At 44.6% G+C, this 18,494-nt stretch overlaps 1 protein-coding gene across 1 annotated transcript; it reads right to left on the reverse strand.

Annotated features, from left to right (window-relative positions):
* Window positions 1-16,628: 16,628 nt before the first annotated feature.
* On the reverse strand, window positions 16,629-17,896 carry LOC136789119 (E3 ubiquitin-protein ligase Topors-like). The gene is made up of 2 exons (XM_066988865.1): window positions 17,721-17,896; window positions 16,629-17,565 (listed from the first exon to the last, which is right to left on the reverse strand). Exon 2 carries the CDS (start codon window positions 17,472-17,474, stop codon window positions 16,629-16,631), a length of 846 nt encoding a protein of 281 aa, XP_066844966.1. The 5' UTR covers window positions 17,475-17,565; window positions 17,721-17,896.
* Between the last annotated feature and the right edge of the window lie 598 nt (window positions 17,897-18,494).

The following is an 18,494-nucleotide window of genomic DNA, read 5'->3' on the forward strand; positions in this document are numbered from 1 at the left end:
GGTGCATTCTTCTCGAGAAAATGAACAGCTTTCAAAACAGCAGTAAATAATAACCATGTTTTATTTCAAGCTATTGGCAGGGTACTGTTTAATTGTGTTTAAACATGCTGGGTTTTTATAGCACTTACAGTTTAAAAATGGATTCTGAAGGCTTTTCATAGCTGATGCTCTAAGTAAAGGTTTATAACAATCCTTTCAGATATTGAAAGAAGAGAGAATTTATACTCGATTTTTAAATGAATCAATAATAACTTTTGCTTACTGAATATAAAAGGTATATATCCCAACATTTTTGTTTTCTCGGTGCTGCAAATGTTTTCATGAAGGTGGATAGTCTGAATGATTTCAAAATAAACTAATGCGGCAATCAGTTCAAAGAAGAAATGTAACAGCACATTTCAGATTTTTTATGCCTTTTGCATGAACAGCTTTTCAACAGCGGTTGACCAAATTAGGACAGAGTTTTTAGGGTAGTTTATGGGTAGAAATAACTGATCAAAATGACTTCTCTTACCCAGGTTTTTATGAATTATGTTACAGTTTTATTTTATCATCTTATGTTATAATGCACATTAGCTAAATCATACATTAATCATTAGAGACTGTAGTGAGGACCAGAAGAATTAGCATTGTGGTTATTGATTCTTGCATTTTGCAAAATAAGTCATGAAACAGCTAATAAAAATAAAAAGTCCTGAAAGAAATGAATCTGTAATTATGCCATATAGCATATGCCATCTGTTTATAATGTGTTGCTGAACATCAGAGTGGGCAGAGGGATGCAATCAGCACCATATCTCTGCACAGAGGTCAACGCTCAGTGTTATCCTGTCAGTCAAGGAGAATGATGACCAGCTGAACTGGGCTGGTTGGGAGAACCATGCCGTTATGTCTGAGGACTATGCTGCCAGTGCTTCTGAGGGCAAAAAGAAGGCTCTAACAGTGGGTCTCCAGATACAGTCTGTAGTCTAACACTCCTCTTCTGAATGCCAAATGTTTAGAGACATGGAAATCCAAAACTACTCCATACTAGATTCAATTGCTCATCTGTGAAATGTGTTATGTTGTGACTTTTAAAGCAAAGAGCCATCCCTGTACCCATGGCGAAGCTGTAGCCAAATGTGCCTGCATCATCCTTAAAGTATCAGATCTAGAAATGTCTGGAATTTTGACCAAATTTCCCTGGCCCCATACTAAGGGTAGATATCTATAGGGATGCCTACTGTCTGGTGTTGTCCTATATGCATCCAAATCCACCAGAATTCCCATCTCTTACATAGCTTAGCACTGTATATTTACAAACAAATGTTTACACTTATGCCCACATACATGAAAGGAGAAAAGCATGTTTATATGCATATGCTAAAATCCCTGTGCCTTAAGTGTGTACACAATCAACTATCCAAGAAGTGTGTGACTTACGGAATTACAAGGAGTTGCAATCTACCTGAAATACTGTTTGCATTAGAACACTTGCAGAAAATGAGTCTTGGTTGAAATGTCTGTGCAGCTCCAGAGATGTGTCAAAGTAAAAAATGACCAAACACTTTTGAATGATAATCAGAGCAAACTGTCATTTTATATGAAAAAATACAATTATTAATAATAAAACATTTAATTAATAATTAAAGTAGTAAACATTTAATTAATAAATAATTAAAGTCGTATAATAAAAATACTGAAAATTATATACTTCTCTGCAGATAATGACAGCATGTGAACAACCACTCCCACTCTGCCAAAAAAAAAAAAAAGAAAAAAGAAAATGAAAGAAGGGTGAGCCTTTATTCATAATAAATATGTTACTCTGAGTTACACTGTTCAGCAAGATGAACGTTAGCCACAGTATGCTACAAAACGCCAGCTTTAACTGAAAACTAAATCTAATTTTCTAAATATTTTTCATGGTTTCTAACTGGCAAGAAATGCTTATCACTTTGTAACCTTTTTAGACTTGCCGGTCTGAAAGTAAATTTCAGAAATGAGCGTGAAATGAAAAAAAATGAGTATCTTTCTTTTCATTCAAGTCATTTACATTGAAGAGGGGTCTGATTTTCTAGTCTATAGTTTCATTTGAACATTAGCATAACTCTCTGAAAGTGAACAAAGTCGCAATGTTATGAAAACATGACAAAGAAAATAGCCCTCCAAGCTTAAAAAAGAAAAAAAAAAGAAAAAAAAAAAGGAATGTGGAATGGTACTGCCTCTCACTTTTTCTCCCTGCACTGCCTCTAAAAATAAAGGCTCACTTTGAGTGCAAGCTTTTTTTTTTTTTTTTTTTTTTTTTTTTTTTAGCTTTAGATATGGTTTGTAAAATATGAACATTTTTAAGAAATGATTTAAAATGAGTATGTTAGGTTATTTTAAAAATCCCCAAACTTTCAAAGACAATTTCTCTCTTGTGTCCCCAGCAGTAAGAGTTCTGCAAAATACCCTTGACTATTAGACCTGTTCACTCTCTTTGATGGCGTCGTTCCTCTGGATGCTGTGTCAGAAACATGCCTAGAACCGAACACTTTTTAATTGTGCTAGTGTTGAATGCTATGTACATTTCAAATTCTATTAAACATGACCTTTTAAAATCCTGACCTTAGCTATGCCATGTTGAGCTCAGGAGCTGTTCAGAGACACTTTGCCTTAGGACAAAAAGGGAGACACATAAATAGTGGCTGCCAGCACTCCCAGGCAGAAGGAAGCAGCCCCAATGCTTCTTCGTTTTGCAAAACACAGCTAACTACTCTAGCCTGCTGGCTAGTGCTCTGCTGCCTGTTCTAGGGCATTTTTGTTTAGCAATTGCACATTTCATGTGGGCATGGAAGAGGATCCCTTTACCTACATTCCTGCAATGTGAACCCTCTAGGCTATGCCAAACATGAGTCTCCTGATTACATATTTCTCAGTCTGTATAATAGCTTATAGCACACCAGTGTAGCACTGCTCTTCAAGTACAGCTGCTCAGACTCTTCCCTGTGAAATCTTCCTTCTGAGCCAAGCTTACCTTCCTCTCATCAGTTTAGTCCTGAAGGGTTTTTAGAACTGAAGTTGATTAGGGTTGATGAGCCCTGGTTATGCAATAACCACAAGGATCGTTAGTGCCTTTCAGATGATGGGTATAAAATGCCACATGATTTCTTCCCTGCAACCTTTTACATTTTTTCAGCTACATGTGAAAATGGCAGTTTTCACTCACGTGACTCATTATGATTGCATGAAACAATTTGTATTTTTTGAATATGTGTGACAACTAGCTATTGACTAGCTTTCAGTAAATGAGATGTAAGATTAAATTAATTTTGACAAAAACTGGTATTGATGCTTAGGTGGTGGTGCTTTCTTAGGTTCTGGGTGACTGCTTGTGTTTCAAAGTTTTCATTTAGTACAAAGAAAAAAAAACAGTAACAAATATGGAAAAAATCTACATTTAGTGCTCCTCTTTGTCAATGCGTAACTCCTAAGAGCATACGAATTATTACTTTTTCTGATAAGGAAGAATGTTAATATTTAAGCTTCTGACTAATTCTTTGTATGGTTTCCAGGGATGATTGTTGAACAGGCTTATTTGGACCCAAAGAATAACAATTTATTATTGGACTGCTTATTGGATTGCTATAGCGTAACACTCTTTTTCCATTATGTAATTTGCTAGAAGTTGACATAATAGTACCACAATGGAGCAATAGGGTCATGAAGAAGGTTTTCCTTGACCAGGCTGGCAGAGAGTATCATTTTCTTTGTGTGCTTGCCGCACTGTAATACAGGGATAGAAGTAGGCACAACCTGGTAAGATGACAATGCTATGGGCTACAAGTGTAGCTGCATATCTGAGGCTGCTGACAAAACCATGGAGAACTGGAAGGTGACTTACTTTGGGACACCAGTTACTGCCCCCCAAAACATTTTCATTCCTTTGCTTCTTAGCTGTTACAATGTAAGGATTTGTTAATTAAACTCCAATAGCTGTTAACAGTTAAAGCATTTTCAGAGAACGAAAATGCTGTACTTCTCCATAGATACAGGAAACAAATTTGTATAAAAAGCATTTTCTAATAAACTTTTTTTTTTTTTAAGTTGGAGTGAACAGATACATACTGACAGAATTCTATTGTAGCAATTACATTAAGAAATAATTTGTACCATCGAAGGATATTAGTTTTGATGGGATTTTTTTTTTCGCCCCTCAGGTGAAGAGATGATTTATTTTAATGTATTGTTCTTTGTAATTACTAAGTTTTTTATTTGTAATCTGAGTATGGTCATACCATGTTGATTCTTTAGTGTCTGTGCTTTGTCATTGTATTGATTCTTGGTAGAAGTTAACCATACTTTGGTTATGAACACATTCTGGCTCCTGAGCATTTTTGTTTTAATGCTTCCACACTGGGAATTTTTGCCAGTTGATTTGTTTTATTATTCAGCTAAACAATACACAAAAAAATCAGCACACACACACACACAAAAGTTCAAAGTTATTACTAACTGTAGCAAATGAAATCTATCACTAGCAAATACCTCTTGCATGTAGATGAGGGAAAACAATGATTCTTCCAAGTTTCTTAGGTTTGAATCACTTGTAATCAGTCAGGAAAAGAAATCTGTGAAATTCTCAGTGACAATTTCAGGGCAAAAAATAAAGTGAAGGGTTTAAGTGAAGAAAAAAATTGAAACTTTTCTGCAAAGCTTTGTATTCCTTGTGTACTTCAATAATTAGGCATATTCTTGGTTGACTTTTAAAACTCTTGTAAGTTGGACAACTTTTTTTTTTTTTTCCAGATCAAAATAAACTTTAAAAAGAAGTTCCAGTTATTCAGTGAATCTAAAATTTATTCCTGTTGCATGTTAGTCAGTCTAGTAGGTTGACAGAACACCTAAGAGATTTTGATAAATATCTCTTTAGCTGGATATAATAGTGAATACAATTAATAATAATAGAAAAATCCTACTATGGTCGTATTCCAGTGGCTTTTGTGACTTTTCTAGTGCTGGAGACCATTAAAGCATGATAGCAGAACAAAAACTACCCTAAACTCTATAGCAGTCCTACACACTTCAAAGAGCTGCACCCAATAGTGTGGCACTTTATCATGTTTCCCGCTTTGGAAACAGATAGCTGTGAGCTACCGAGTAGTTTTATAAATACCTTTCACTGCCTGATGTTGTTTCTGCCTGCTCTTCAGTGAAGCTCTATAATAGAACAGGACAGAATATCCCAAGTTGGAAGGGACCCTCAAGGATCACTGAGTACAACTTGTGTCTTCATGCTCCAGGAAAACATAAAAATTAAACTGCATGTCTAAGAGCATTGTACAAACACCAGCAGGCTCTATGCTGTGACCATTTCCCTGGGGAGCATGTTCCAGTGCACAACCACCCTCCCAGTGAAGAACCTGTTTCTTATACCACACCTGAACCTCTCCTGACACATCTTCATGCTGTTCCCTTGGGTCCTGTTGCTGTTCCCAGAGAGCAGAGCTCAGCGCCTGTCCCTCCGCTCCCCTCGTGGGGAAGCTGTAGGCTGCCATGAGGCCTCTGCTCAGCCTCCTCTTCTCTGGGCTGAACAAACCAAATGACTCCTTATAAATCTTGCTCTCTAGACTCTTCAACATCTTTGCTGCCCTCCTGCCCTCCTTTGGACACTTTAATAGTTTCATATCCTCATTTTATTATGATGCCCCAAACTACCCACAGTACCCAAGGTGAGGCTGCAGCAGTGCAGAGTAGAGCCGGGCAATCCCTTCCCTTGACCAGCTGGCAGTGCCATACCTGATGCACGTCAATTTATGGTTGGCCATCCTGGCTGCAAGGGCACACTGTTGACTCATATTCAACTTATTATCAGCCAAAACCCCCATATCCCTTTCCACAGGTCTGCTTTCCAGCCTCTTGTCCCCTGGTCCTTAAGTATAGCCAGGGTTGCCACTGCCCAGGTGCAGAATCTGACACTTCCTTTTGTTAAATTTTATTCAGTTTATGATTGCCCAGCCCTCTACTCTATCTAGTACTTTCTGCAAGGCTCTCCTCTACTCTTGAGGGAGTCAACAGCCTCTCCTAATTTAGTGTCACTCACAAACTCATTTAGTATCCATTTGAGTTCTGTATCCAAGACATTTATAAAAACATTGAAGAGAACTGGCCATAAAATGGAGCCCTGGAGAACATCACTCATAACTGGCCACCACCCAGTTTTAACCCCATTTACTATAACCCTTTGAGCATGACCCGTCAGACAATTGTTTACCCATCATATTATGTATTTGTCTAGCTGTATGCTGGACATTTTGTCCATAAGGATACTGTGAGAAACAGTATTGAAAGCTTTTCTGAAATCCAAAAAGATTACATCAGCTGGCTTCCTTTAGTCAACTAGATGGGTAACCTTGTAATTAAAGGAAATTAACTTAGTTAAATAAGACTTTCCCCTCATGAACTGGTGTTGGCTATGAACAATGAATGTGTTTTTCAATAACTCCCACAACAATCTTCTCCATGCTTTTACCAGGCACTAAAGTAACACTAATAGGTGTGGAATCACCAGGGTCTTCTTTCTCGCTTTTCTTGAAAACTGGAACAACATTTTCCAGTTTCCAGTCATCTGGGACCTCTCCTAGAAATGAAGATCTCTCTTGTAGCTCAGGGCCTTGACTACATCACAGGAAAGCTTCTAGTTTGTAAATAATGTTTTTTATTAGCTGTTTCATACAGCATCTCTGGAAGCTCTCTTCCATATTAGAAAGTAGTGTAGCTGTTAGGTGTTGCACTGAGTTGTGAAAAATCTTAGCATTACACCAAAAGTGTTCACAATGTAAATAATTAATTTGGATAAAATGCTTTACAGGAGAAAATACAGTGAAAGTCTAACTTTCATTTTCGTTGTTTGTGTCATATCTTGAGTTGTTTAGCCAAACAATTCATATTGATGCTATAAATATTTTGCTTAGGTAATGAATGACTAAGAAGTGAAAAGTTTGGCCTTTTTTTTTAAATCTTTCTTTGATGGGGAATTTAATTAATATTGTTGTAATTTGATTTGATACGCTATTCTCTTTTTGTGCTATAAGACACTCCAAAAGATTGGATTAAAGGCAATATAAAGTAAAATGAATGTCACATAAAACATCTAAACACTTCCTCCTGTCTAATGTACCAAAACATTGTGCATCCAGAGTAGACATGGAAAACCTAACACTGAAGCTTAGATATTGACTATGAAAGTTTTTTAATGATTGCTGTTATGCAACTCCAGAAATTTAATTCCTCTCATAGTTACACAATTATTTCTTATTATTCTACAGAATGCATAATACTTTCTGTACCTAAGGCATCTCTTGTGGTGATGTCAGGAGGTACTTTGATTCACAAGCCACACGAAATCAAGGTCACCTTCTATAGGCTCAAAGCGTTTGTTCTTTCTTATTTTGGAGGCTGACCTGATTTAACAGAACTTCATTGTCATCACTTCATTATCTGTTGTCATGAGGCTGGGATATTCCAGAAAGTGGAGAATAAAGCAATTAAAGTAGGCATCTACAGGGTGCTTAGGAGAGGATGATGCAGAGGTTACCAGTTTTAGTAATGACGGAGGGCCATGGCCCATTCCTACAAAGCTGTGTAAGCACCTTTGAACAATATGTGTCAGCTCAGACCCTGGCTGGAAGTAACCTGCCATGGTGGTGGTTCTGTGTTGCCCAGCTCTTTGCTGCTGAGCACAGATTTCTCTGCAGTGGCTGAGCCTGAAGACTCCATCCCACCCTTTTCAAAGAAAAATAAATAAATAAATAAACATATATATTTTTTCTGCAGCTGCTTTTGTTTCAACATGTCTCCCGAGGAGCTAATTATTCTCTTGACACTCATTTTTCTAGTTCCTCACATTTTACTTGTCTTCATCATACTCTTCTAATTCCTTATCCATGAGTGCATTTCTGCTTCTCTGCAGGCAGCTCCACATGAAATTTTCCCATGCAGTCTCCCTTCCAGACTCTTGTTTTCCTTCAAATGTTCCTGGTTGTACTGCTGATTTTCTCCCTCCCTGCAAACTGCACAGCTGATGTGCTTGTTCTCCCAGTGCTAGATCCAGCACCTTTGAATTTGGTTTTTAACTTCTACTTATTCCTCAATGGAAATTTCTCATGCTGAACTCCGTCTTCTTTGCAGATCCCATCTCGCTGTAAGACAGGCAGTTTTAGGTTGAGAAATCATTAGGCTGCAGTACTGTTATTTCTGACCTGTCCTGTCCTGTCCTGTCCTGTCCGGTCCTGTCCTCTCTTCTCTTCTCCTCTCCTTTTCTCTCTCCCTCTCCATATTAGCAGTATTTGCCATCACTGGAGCACATAAGTGACATTGATTGTCACAGGAATGTAGCTTTTCTGTGTACTATGAATCCTGGGAAAAATTAATCATGCAACTAGGTACAGAAGTCATGTTAGTAGTCAATAACATGAGAAGTAAGGCAATGTACATAGACACTCAAAGAGTCTGTAATTATCAACTAAAGCAAACAATTTACTTAACTTCCCTATAATTACAACAAACCCATCTCAGTTTGCATTCTGATATTCCCAGCATTGTTCACATATCATTCAGCAAACTAGCATTGAAATGGTATTTCAAGACTTCTGTGGCTGGTTTAGCACATTTTAGTTTCCTTTAATCTAAATATATAAATGTAAAAATACAGTTTGGTTCACTATTGAAATTCTTGATACTTTTTCTCTGCTGCCATTGTTCTTCTCTCTTTTTAATTCATTCTTCTTCTGCTTAAATTATGGTAATTGATCCTGAATCTCCCCCTCCACAATTACCAGGCAGATATACTTCATTACATAAATCATGCCCTAGTATCAGTCTGAAAAATATTATAAAGCGTTTCTCAGGGTAGTTAAATAGCTTATCCTCCTGCTGGACTGTGAGTAACAGACTCCGCATTGGAGAGGGATGTGAACCCTTACCACATAATATTAAAATGAGGTTTAGGGAATATTTCTTTTATTTTTATTATTATTATTATTATTAATTTTATTTATTTATTTATTTATTTATTGAGGAAAGATTCATGATACTTTCAAGATACAGTCATCTACGTGGACTACATTTGTGTAGTCAAGTCTTCCTTATGATTTGTATAATATACTTAGATCTGAAATGTGTATGTCAGTCTCTATGCAGAATTCTATTCTACTATTTGTACCTTGTCAGTGTGTGTAAAAAAGGCATTCAGTCTTATGCTTAGTATAATGATATTTTCCCACTGACTTCTTAAGTATTTTAATAGATATTCTGCTGTAATTTTCCTCTATTACTCAACTTGATGAACTGATGAGAAATTGCAAAACGTGACACAACAGAAGAGTTTTTCCTTTCAGTTTTATTACATTGAATATTTCATATTTTTTTGAATACGTCATCTTACTTCTTTTTATATTTGCAGAATATTGTATCAGGATTCAAATGAGCTTTGCATTTTTCTGCCTAAGCAAATGTGATAATTCTCTTAGCATCAAAATGAAATCTAATTATTGGCATTATTGTTTAATTACATGGAAGAGTGCTCCTACTGTATCTTTCCATTATGTTTAACATATTGTTAAATTAAGTTCTGAGATATCTTTTATCACTGGAAAAAAAAAAATGTATGGAATAGAAATCACCTAATTTAGGAAGACTATTTCAATGTAATCTTCAGACACCACGCGGAATGATTTGAATACAATTATATTTGCTACTATTAATAATGCCAAATGATAATAAGACATAAATGATTAGGAAGAAACTACATTGTGCCCCATACATGTCCCCATTGGAAAAAACTGAAGTAGGAGAAGAAACAAGCCCTGTGAGAATGTATCTATATTCTGAACAGTTTAACAACAGATACATGATGTTAGAACTTGAGGATATGTTTGGGACAGTTCTTTTATGAAAGTTTAAAAAGGAACTATCAAAGAACATACTTTTAGTAGCTTAACCCATCAGATATAAAACTGCCAGTTAAAGGTTCAGCAGCATAAGCCAATCCTGCCTCATGATAAAAAAAATAATAATGTCGTTCATAGGCCTAGTTACTCTGTTGGTGAAAGCAGCAGCATAAGGCTAAAACAAACATCGTGTTTGAGATCTTAGCTATTGGATGACTCAATAGAAATTGAACAGGAAGCTTCTGACTGTCCTACAGAAGCTGGGAATACCTGAGGTCTTCAAAGATGAAGAAAAGCAGGAAAAAAGTCCTCCTTCATCATTCCTGTAATAAAGAAATGCCAAGTGCTTCCTAAAAGCTTGGGGAAAGCAGAGGTAAAAGGAGTAGAAAGTCTGTTAGGAAGTAGGCTTGTTCTAGGCAATAAAGTGCAGGAGGACAAAGGTGAAAAAGTTTTGGGAAATGAAAGAGTGCCAAGCTAGAGAAGTGAGAAACAAAGGAAAGAAAACAAAAACACCTTGTCCCCATCCATCCTCTTCCACCTCCTCCCCACTGAGCAGCACAGGGGAACAGGGGAATGGGGATTGCAGTCAGTCTATATAACTTCATCTCCACTGCTCCTTCTCAGTCACTCTCTGCCTTTGCTCCAACATGGGGTCCCTCCCACGGGATGCCGTCCTTCCTGAACTGAGCCTGCAGGGACTGCTCACAGGCAGCAGCTCTTCAAGAACTGCTCCCACATGGCTCCGTACCACGGGGTCCATCCATCCCCCAGGAGCAAACTGCTCCAGCACAGGTCCCCCACAGGCGGCAGCTCCCCCCAGACCCCCTGCTCCTGCGTGGGCTCCTCTCCACGGGCTGCAGCTCCGGCCCGGGGCCTGCTCCTGCGGGGGCTCTCCATGGGCCGCAGCCCATGCCATGACAAAACCAAGCAGATGCCCCAACATGTGTGGACACATCAGGGAGGGAACTGGAGATGCCTTGCACGGGGTGTTGAGAAGCCTCTTCAACCAGGCCAGCTCTCACCTGCAAATAAACCCGAGTTATACCCGTGCAATACTCGTCACTGTGCTTTTGTTGGTGGGAGGAAGGGTCATTGGGGAACAGAGCCCCTTCACCACATGGCCCAGCTGGAGAGCCTGCCTCACTGTGGCTGGACCACCTGCCTCTGCCTTGGGGACCACTTAAAGGCCTTTCAGCTCCTGGCTGTTCTTTCCCATGGGTCCAGATGCTTGACCTCTGCACTGCGGCGGGTTCCACTAGATCACCTTCTCCTGCATGGCTTCTCACAGCTTGCTCAGCTGGAGCTCAGGCAGAAGCAAGGCTCAATGACGGGCAGAGATTACTCTCATGCCCTCTGTATATTGGCTTTTCCTAGGGCCAGAGAAGAGATCCATGAAGGCCATCAGGTTTCCCAGGCTCTCTAGAGAGCATGTTCTGCAGCCACCTTCCAAAGGAAGTTCCATGGAGATTTGTGAAGCAAGGCTTGCAGTGAAGCAACCAACCCAAAACCAAGCGGACACCCCAACATATATGGATATATTCTTCTATCAGGTAACTGGATATGCCTGTCATGAGAGTGTTGAGAAGACTTCCCTAACCAGGCCAGCTCCCAGCTGCAAATAAAAGTGAGTTGTGCCTATACAATATTCCTTATCCTTTTGTTCACCACCTCATTGGTCTGTACCATTGGTGTGCTCAAGGAGTTCTGAGAATGGCTAAATATAGAGATAATGTCCCCTCATTAGCCCTGCAGGGAGAAGAGGAGGTTGCTCTTTTTTGCCCTGGGCTGGCACCCTGCTGCTACCTGGGAGCTGAGTATCTGTGAGTTGCAGTGTTTTCCTCAGGTGCATTTCAGAGTAGGCTCTCTCAGCCTGTGCTGGAATCATTGCAGCACGTCCAGAATCTGTTGAATGCGGGGTGCCTGGAAGTGGACCCTGTGCTCCGCATGCAGCCTCACCAGTGCTGAGGAGAGAGGAAGGATGACCTCCCTTGACAGGCTGGCAGTGCTCAGAAAGATATGTTGACCTCCTTTGCTCAAATGGATTTTTTTTTCTTCCAAGAGCCTATAGACCTTCTAAGAGACTTCCATGGTCACAGAAATCACAGGTGTGCTATCAACACTTGCTGCACAAAAAGCTGTTAACCTGGAGAATCTACTGAGCCCTCCTCAGGCCCTTTCCCCCTACCATTAGGATGAGGAAGACCGCAATGCAGGCACCCATAAACTTGACTGCTGCCTGTAGAATCCTGCAGTCACCTTTGATACTTCCCGCATTAGTCCTGATAGTATTGTTGGTGCCTCCATGGAAAAGCACCTGCAAGTAGTAGCTGGAGGGCGGGATAAGCATTGGTAGCCTCAACATCCTGAATGTGAGCCCCGTGCAAGCAGAGACCTCCCTAAATGACAAATGAGATCTTGCCGATAAGTGTCTTCCATTCCTTGTACTAGGCAGCAGTCTGCTACCAATATCACCTCTTCCATCAAGTGGTCTTGAATGGCTCCCGTGACCCCACAAATTCTCCTTCATTGCCTCTGGTGGGCCTGGGACCTAGCTCATGTGGCCAGAGCCACCACACTTAAAATCCTGCTCCTCTTAATGTCATGGAAGTGACTGTGGATGTTCCTGTCAGCAAGGAAAGCTCTTCCAAATAAGCTTGTAGCGTAGAAGTTGAGGAGCAATGTTTCTGAATGACTTTTTTCAGAATCCATATGCATCGAATGACAGTACACCCAGAACCCCTGCTCCTGCGTGGGCTCCTCTCCACGGGCTGCAGCTCCGGCCCAGGGCCTGCTCCTGCGGGGGCTCTCCGTGGGCTGCAGCCTCCTCCAGGCCACATCCTAGAGGTCAAGGGAGGTGATCCTCCCCCTCTATTCTGCCCTCGTCAGGCCTCGCCTGGAGTACTGTGTCCAGTTCTGGGCTCCCCGCTACAAAAAAAGACAGAGATCTCCTGGAAAGAGTCCAGCAGAGGGCCACAAAGATGACAGGAAGCCTGGAGAGTCTCCTCTATGAGGAAAGGCTGAGAGACCTGGGTCTGTTCAGCCTTGAGGAAAGAAGACTGAGGGGGAATCTTATCAATGTTTATAAATACACGAAGTGTGGGAGACAACGGGATATGGCCAACCTCTTTTCAGTGGTTTGTGGGGACAGGACAAGGGGCAATGGCCACAAAATGGAGCACAGGAAGTTCTGCACCAACATGAGAAAGAACTTCGTCATGGTGAAGGTGACGGAGCACTGGAACAGGCTGCCCAGGGAGGTTGTGGAGTCTCCTTCTATGGAGATACTCAAGGCCCGTCTGGATGCCTACGTGCTTTCCTCCATCCCTACAGTGGCAGGGAGGGGTACAGAGAGGACCCAGAAAGCCCACGTGATAAACAGGTGGCTCAGAGGCTGGTGCCAATGCAGAAATTTTTTTTTTTTTTTTTGACCACGGGGTGCTTTACTCGGCACCCAGCCTGCTAACTGCAGGTGGGTCCCACCTGTCTCTAAGGGGAAAACAGACACTAGCACAGGAGCTGGCAGGGCTCATTGAGAGGGCTTTAAACTAGGTAGGAAGGGGGACGGGGAGGGCATAAGGCTTGTTAGAGGTGTGCCAGGGGGAGCAGTGTCAGGGTCTGGGGAGCAGGCAATGGCCCAGCTGAACTGCATCTACACTAATGCACGCAGCATGGGCAACAAACAGGAAGAGCTGGAAGCCATTGTTCAGCAGGCTAGCTATGACGTGGTTGCCATCACTGAAACGTGGTGGGACCACTCCCATGACCAGAGTTCTGCAATGACTGGCTATAGGCTCTTCAGAAAGGACAGGCAGCACACAAGGGGTGGTGGTGTGGCTCTCTATATTAGAGAGTATTTTGATGTTGTAGATCTTGAGGCTAAGACTGGGAATGATAAGGTTGAGTCCCTGTAGGTTAGGATCGGCGGGAAGGCCAACAAGGCAAGCATCCTGGTGGGGGTCTGTTACAGACCACCAAACCAGGATGAGGAGACGGATGAGGAATTCTACAGGCAGCTGGCAAAAGTTGTGAAATCATCGGCTCTTGTCCTCGTTGGGGACTTCAACTTCCCAGACATATCCTGGACATGCAATACAGCGCAGAGGAAGCAGTCTAGGAGATTTCTGGAGAGCGTGGAAGATAGCTTCCTGACGCAGCTGATTAGTGAGCCTACCAGGGGAAGTGCCCAGCTGGACCTTCTGTTCACAAACAGAGAAGGACTGGTGGGAGATGTGGTGGTTGGGAGCTGTCTTGGGCAGAGTGACCACGAAATGGTCGAGTTCTCTATTCTTGGCGAAGTCAGGAGGGGGACCAGTAAAACTGCTGTCCTGGACTTCCAGAGGGCAGACTTTGAGCTGTTCAGGACACTGGTTGGCAGAGTCCCTTGGGAGGCAGGCCTGAAGGGCAGAGGAGTCCAGGAAGGCTGGGCACTCGTCAAGAAGGAAATCTTAAAGGCTTAGGAGCAGTCTGTCCCCATGTGCCCAAAGACGAGCCAGCATGGAAGAAGACCAGCCTGGCTGAACAGAGAGTTGTGGCTAGAGCTTAGTAAAAAACAAGAGGGTTTATGATCTTTGGAGAAGAGGGCAGGCCACTCAGAAGGATTATAAGGATGTTGTAAGGCTGTGTAGGGAAAAAATTAGAAAGGCCAAAGCTCATCTGGAGCTCAATCTGGCTACTGCTGTTAAAGATAACAGGAAATGTTTTTAAAAATACATTAACATGAGAAGGAGGACTAAGGGGAATCTCCATCCTTTACTGGATGCGGGGGGAAACTTAGTGACGAGCGATGAGGAAAAGGCTGAGGTGCTTAATGCCTTCTTTGCCTCAGTCTTTACCGCAAGACTAGTTGTTATCTGGATACCCAGTACCCTGAGCTGGTGGAAGGGAATGGGGAACAGATTGTGGCCCTCACAATCCACGAGGAAATGGTTGGCGACCTGCTACAGCACTTAGATGTACGCAAGTCGATGGGGCCAGCTGGGATCCACCTGAGGGTACTGCGAGAACTGGTGGAAGAGCTGGCCAAGCCGCTTTCCGTCATTTATCAGCAGTCCTGGCTATCAGGGGAGGTCCCAGTTGACTGGTGGCTAGCAAACGTGATGCCCATCTACAAGAAGGGCTGGAAGGTAGACCCGGGAAACTATAGGCCTGGTAGTTTGACCTCAGTGCTAGGAAAGCTCATGGAGCAGATTATCTTGCGTGTCATTAGGTGGCACTTGCAGGACAACCAGGAGATCAGGCTCAGTCAGCATGGGTTTATGAAAGGCAGGTCCTGCTTGACTAACCTGATCTCCTTCGATGACAAAGTGATGCACTTGGTGGATGAGGGAAAGGCTGTGGATGTGGTCTACCTTGACTTCAGTAAGGCTTTTGACACCATTTCCCACAGCATTCTCCTCAAGAAACAGGCTGCTCTTGGTTTGGACTGGCGTACGCTTTGTTGGGTTAGAAACTGGCTGGGTAGCCAGGCCCAAAGTGTCGTGGTGAAAGGAGCCAAATCCAGTTGGAGGCCGGTCACTAGTGGAGTCCCCCAGGGCTCAGTACTAGGGCCAGTTCTCCTTAATATCTTTATCGATGATCTGGATGAGGGGATCGAGTGCACCCTCAGTAAGTTTGCAGACGACACCAAGTTAGGTGCATGTGTTGAACTGCTTGAGGGTAGGAAGGCTCCGCAGGAGGATCTGGGTAGGCTGGAGCGATGGGCTGAGGCCAACTGTATGAAGTTCAACAAGGCCAAGTGCCGGGTCCTGCACCTGGGGCGTAACAACCCCAAGCAGCGCTACAGGCTGGGAGATGAGTGGTTGGAAAGCTGCCTGGCAGAGAAGGACCTGGGAGTATTGGTTGACAGTCAGCTGAATATGAGCCAGCAGTGTGCTCAGGTGGCCAAGAAGGCCAACAGCATCCTGGCTTGCATAAGAAACAGTGTGGCCAGCAGGGCTAGGGAAGTGATTGTCCCCCTTTACTCGGCTCTGGTGAGGCCGCACCTCGAGTACTGTGTTCAGTTTTGGGCCCCTCGCTACAAGAAGGACATCGAGGTGCTCATGCGAGTCCAGAGAAGGACAACGAAGCTGGTGAGGAGTCTGGAGAACAAGTCTTACAAGGAACGGCTGAGGGAGCTGGGATTGTTCAGTCTGGAAAAGAGGAGGCTCAGGGGTGACCTTATCGCACTCTACAGGTGCCTTAAAGGAGGCTGTAGCGAGGTGGGGGTTGGTCTATTCTCCCACGTGCCTGGTGACAGGACGAGGGGGAATAGGCTAAAGTTGCACCAGGGGAGGTTTAGGTTGGATATTAGGAAGAACTTCTTTACTGAAAGGGTTGTTAGGCATTGGAATAGGCTGCCCAGGGAAGTGGTTGAGTTACCATCCCTGGAGGTCTTTAAGAGACGTTTAAATATAGAGCTTAGTGATATGGTTTAGTGGAGGACTCGTTAGTGTTAGGTCAGAGGTTGGACTAGGAGATCTTGGAGGTCTCTTCCAACCTAGATGATTCTGTGATTCTGTGATTCTGTGAACTTGCTCTAGGGAACCTGCTTTGGCAGAGGGGTTGGACCTGATGACCTCTCGAGGTCCCTTCCACCCCTACAATTCTGTGATTCTGTCATTCTGTGAAACCAACATGGGTATGGACAGCAGCACTGTCTGCACTGTCAGTAATAGAGAGACTCTTTCAGTAACATTTCTTTATTTTCATAAATTATGCTGCCAGCCGTGGGGTGCCCGCCTAGTGCCGCCGTCGGGGCGGCCTCTTGCGGGGCTGGGGAGAGTCCTGGAGGCTGCTGCTGGCCCTCCTCTTCGGGGCGCGCCGGCGCACCCCAGGCAAGCAGTCCCTGCCCTGGGCAGAGGGACCTGCTGCCGCCTGCCCTGGCTCCTCAGGTGCCTCCTCCTCTTCTGTGGTGGCAGGGGCACGAGTCCCCCCTGGAGAGGTGGCGTGGCTGTGGGCGGCCGCGGGGCTGTCCTCCTGGCTCCCTGCAGCGTGGGCGTCCTGGCGGTCACGCTGCCGGCGGATCTCTGTGCTGCACAGCTCCACAGCAGCAGTGATGAGCCGCACCACGAAAGGCAGCGTCTGGTTTTTGAGGCAAGGCTGCAGCGCCTGCACCAAGCCCTCCTCGTCGAGACCGTAGACGCACAGGTAGCCGATCACCGTGCTCAGGCCCGCAGCCACCTCCCACCACTCGGAGCCAGAGATGGTCTCCAGCTCCTGCTGCAGCCACGCAAGCAGGGGCTCGACGTTTTCCGGGTGCTCGCGGAAGAAGGCTGCCCAGACCTCGGGTGGGAAGCTGAGGTCAGGAGCCCTGGGCACTGGCTCCACAGCCTCCTGCTCCTCCTGCTGGTCCTCAGCCAGGTGCTCGGCAGGCTCTGGGACAGCACACTCCAGGTAATCGTCATCTGACCTCACCGAGTACTTGATGGTCTTGATTGTCTCCCTGCAGAAGGGGCACGATGGATTCTTCATTGCCCACCGCAGGGCGCAGCCATAGCACAGCCGGTGGAGACAGGGGGTCATGTAGGCAATATCGTCCTGACCTTCCCCACAGGCTGGGCAGGTCCAGTCCGATGGCACATCCATGGCCACCGGGCTCTACAGTGGGCTGGGGAGAGCTGAGTTGAAGAAGCTGCTCCCCTACCCTGGCGCTGCAGCTGCCAAAGGATGTCTGAATCTGCACAAGGGAGAGAGGCCAAGGTCACTCATTGTGCCAGTGTGAGCAGAGGCAATGCCCCCCTGGCACTTCTGCAGGAACCCCCCCAAACCCATGTCTGGCCTTCCCGTGCCCCCTGTGGGCTGCCCCAGGGCACGTGTCCCCGCACAGCTCACCTGTGCTGCTGCGAGCGCGTCCCGCGGGGCCCCGGCTGCCTGAGACAGGCAGGGCCGGGGAAACACAGGCAATGACTGTGGGGACGGGCACTGAGAACAGCTGCCGGCGGCCCCACAGCACGGCTCTACCAAATCCTCGCTCGGTGCTCCAAGCCTCGCACAAGCGCTCAGCAGGAGTCAAGCCACGAGCTAGGCTGACGTGGCCTCTGCTGGCGCCCCAAGATAAGCAGCGAGGGCTGCGAGGTCACAGCCCATCGCTCAGTGATGTCACCATGGGCCATCTGCCCCAACAGGGCCTGTAGCACTTTGCCCCACATATTACAAATACTGTTGGGTTGGGATGGTGTTTTGATGTGTGTTTTTTCTTTAATTTTTTTCACCTTGATTTACCATTAAGTGGGTTGCAAATTGGTTGAATAAGCATGCTAAGAGAGTGGGGATCAGACACAGGACATCTCTTGGGAGGCCAGTAACTAGTAGTGACATAGAAACGAAATGAATGGTTGATACTCCAGAAGGCTGTCTTATCACCTCTCTGCCCCTGCTTCACATGGGGTCCCTCCCACGGGATGCCGTCCTTCCCGAACTGAGTCTGCGGGGGCTGCCCACAGGCAGCAGCTCTTCAAGAACTGCTCCCACATGGCTCCGTACCACGGGGTCCATCCATCCCCCAGGAGCAAACTGCTCCAGCACGGGTCCCCCATGGGCGGCAGCTCCCCCCAGACCCCCTGCTCCTGCGTGGGCTCCTCTCCACGGGCTGCAGCTCCGGCCCGG

The sequence above is a fragment of the Anser cygnoides genome, chromosome Z (genome assembly GCF_040182565.1).
Source record: "Anser cygnoides isolate HZ-2024a breed goose chromosome Z, Taihu_goose_T2T_genome, whole genome shotgun sequence".
In the NCBI taxonomy this organism is placed as follows: domain Eukaryota; kingdom Metazoa; phylum Chordata; class Aves; order Anseriformes; family Anatidae; genus Anser; species Anser cygnoides.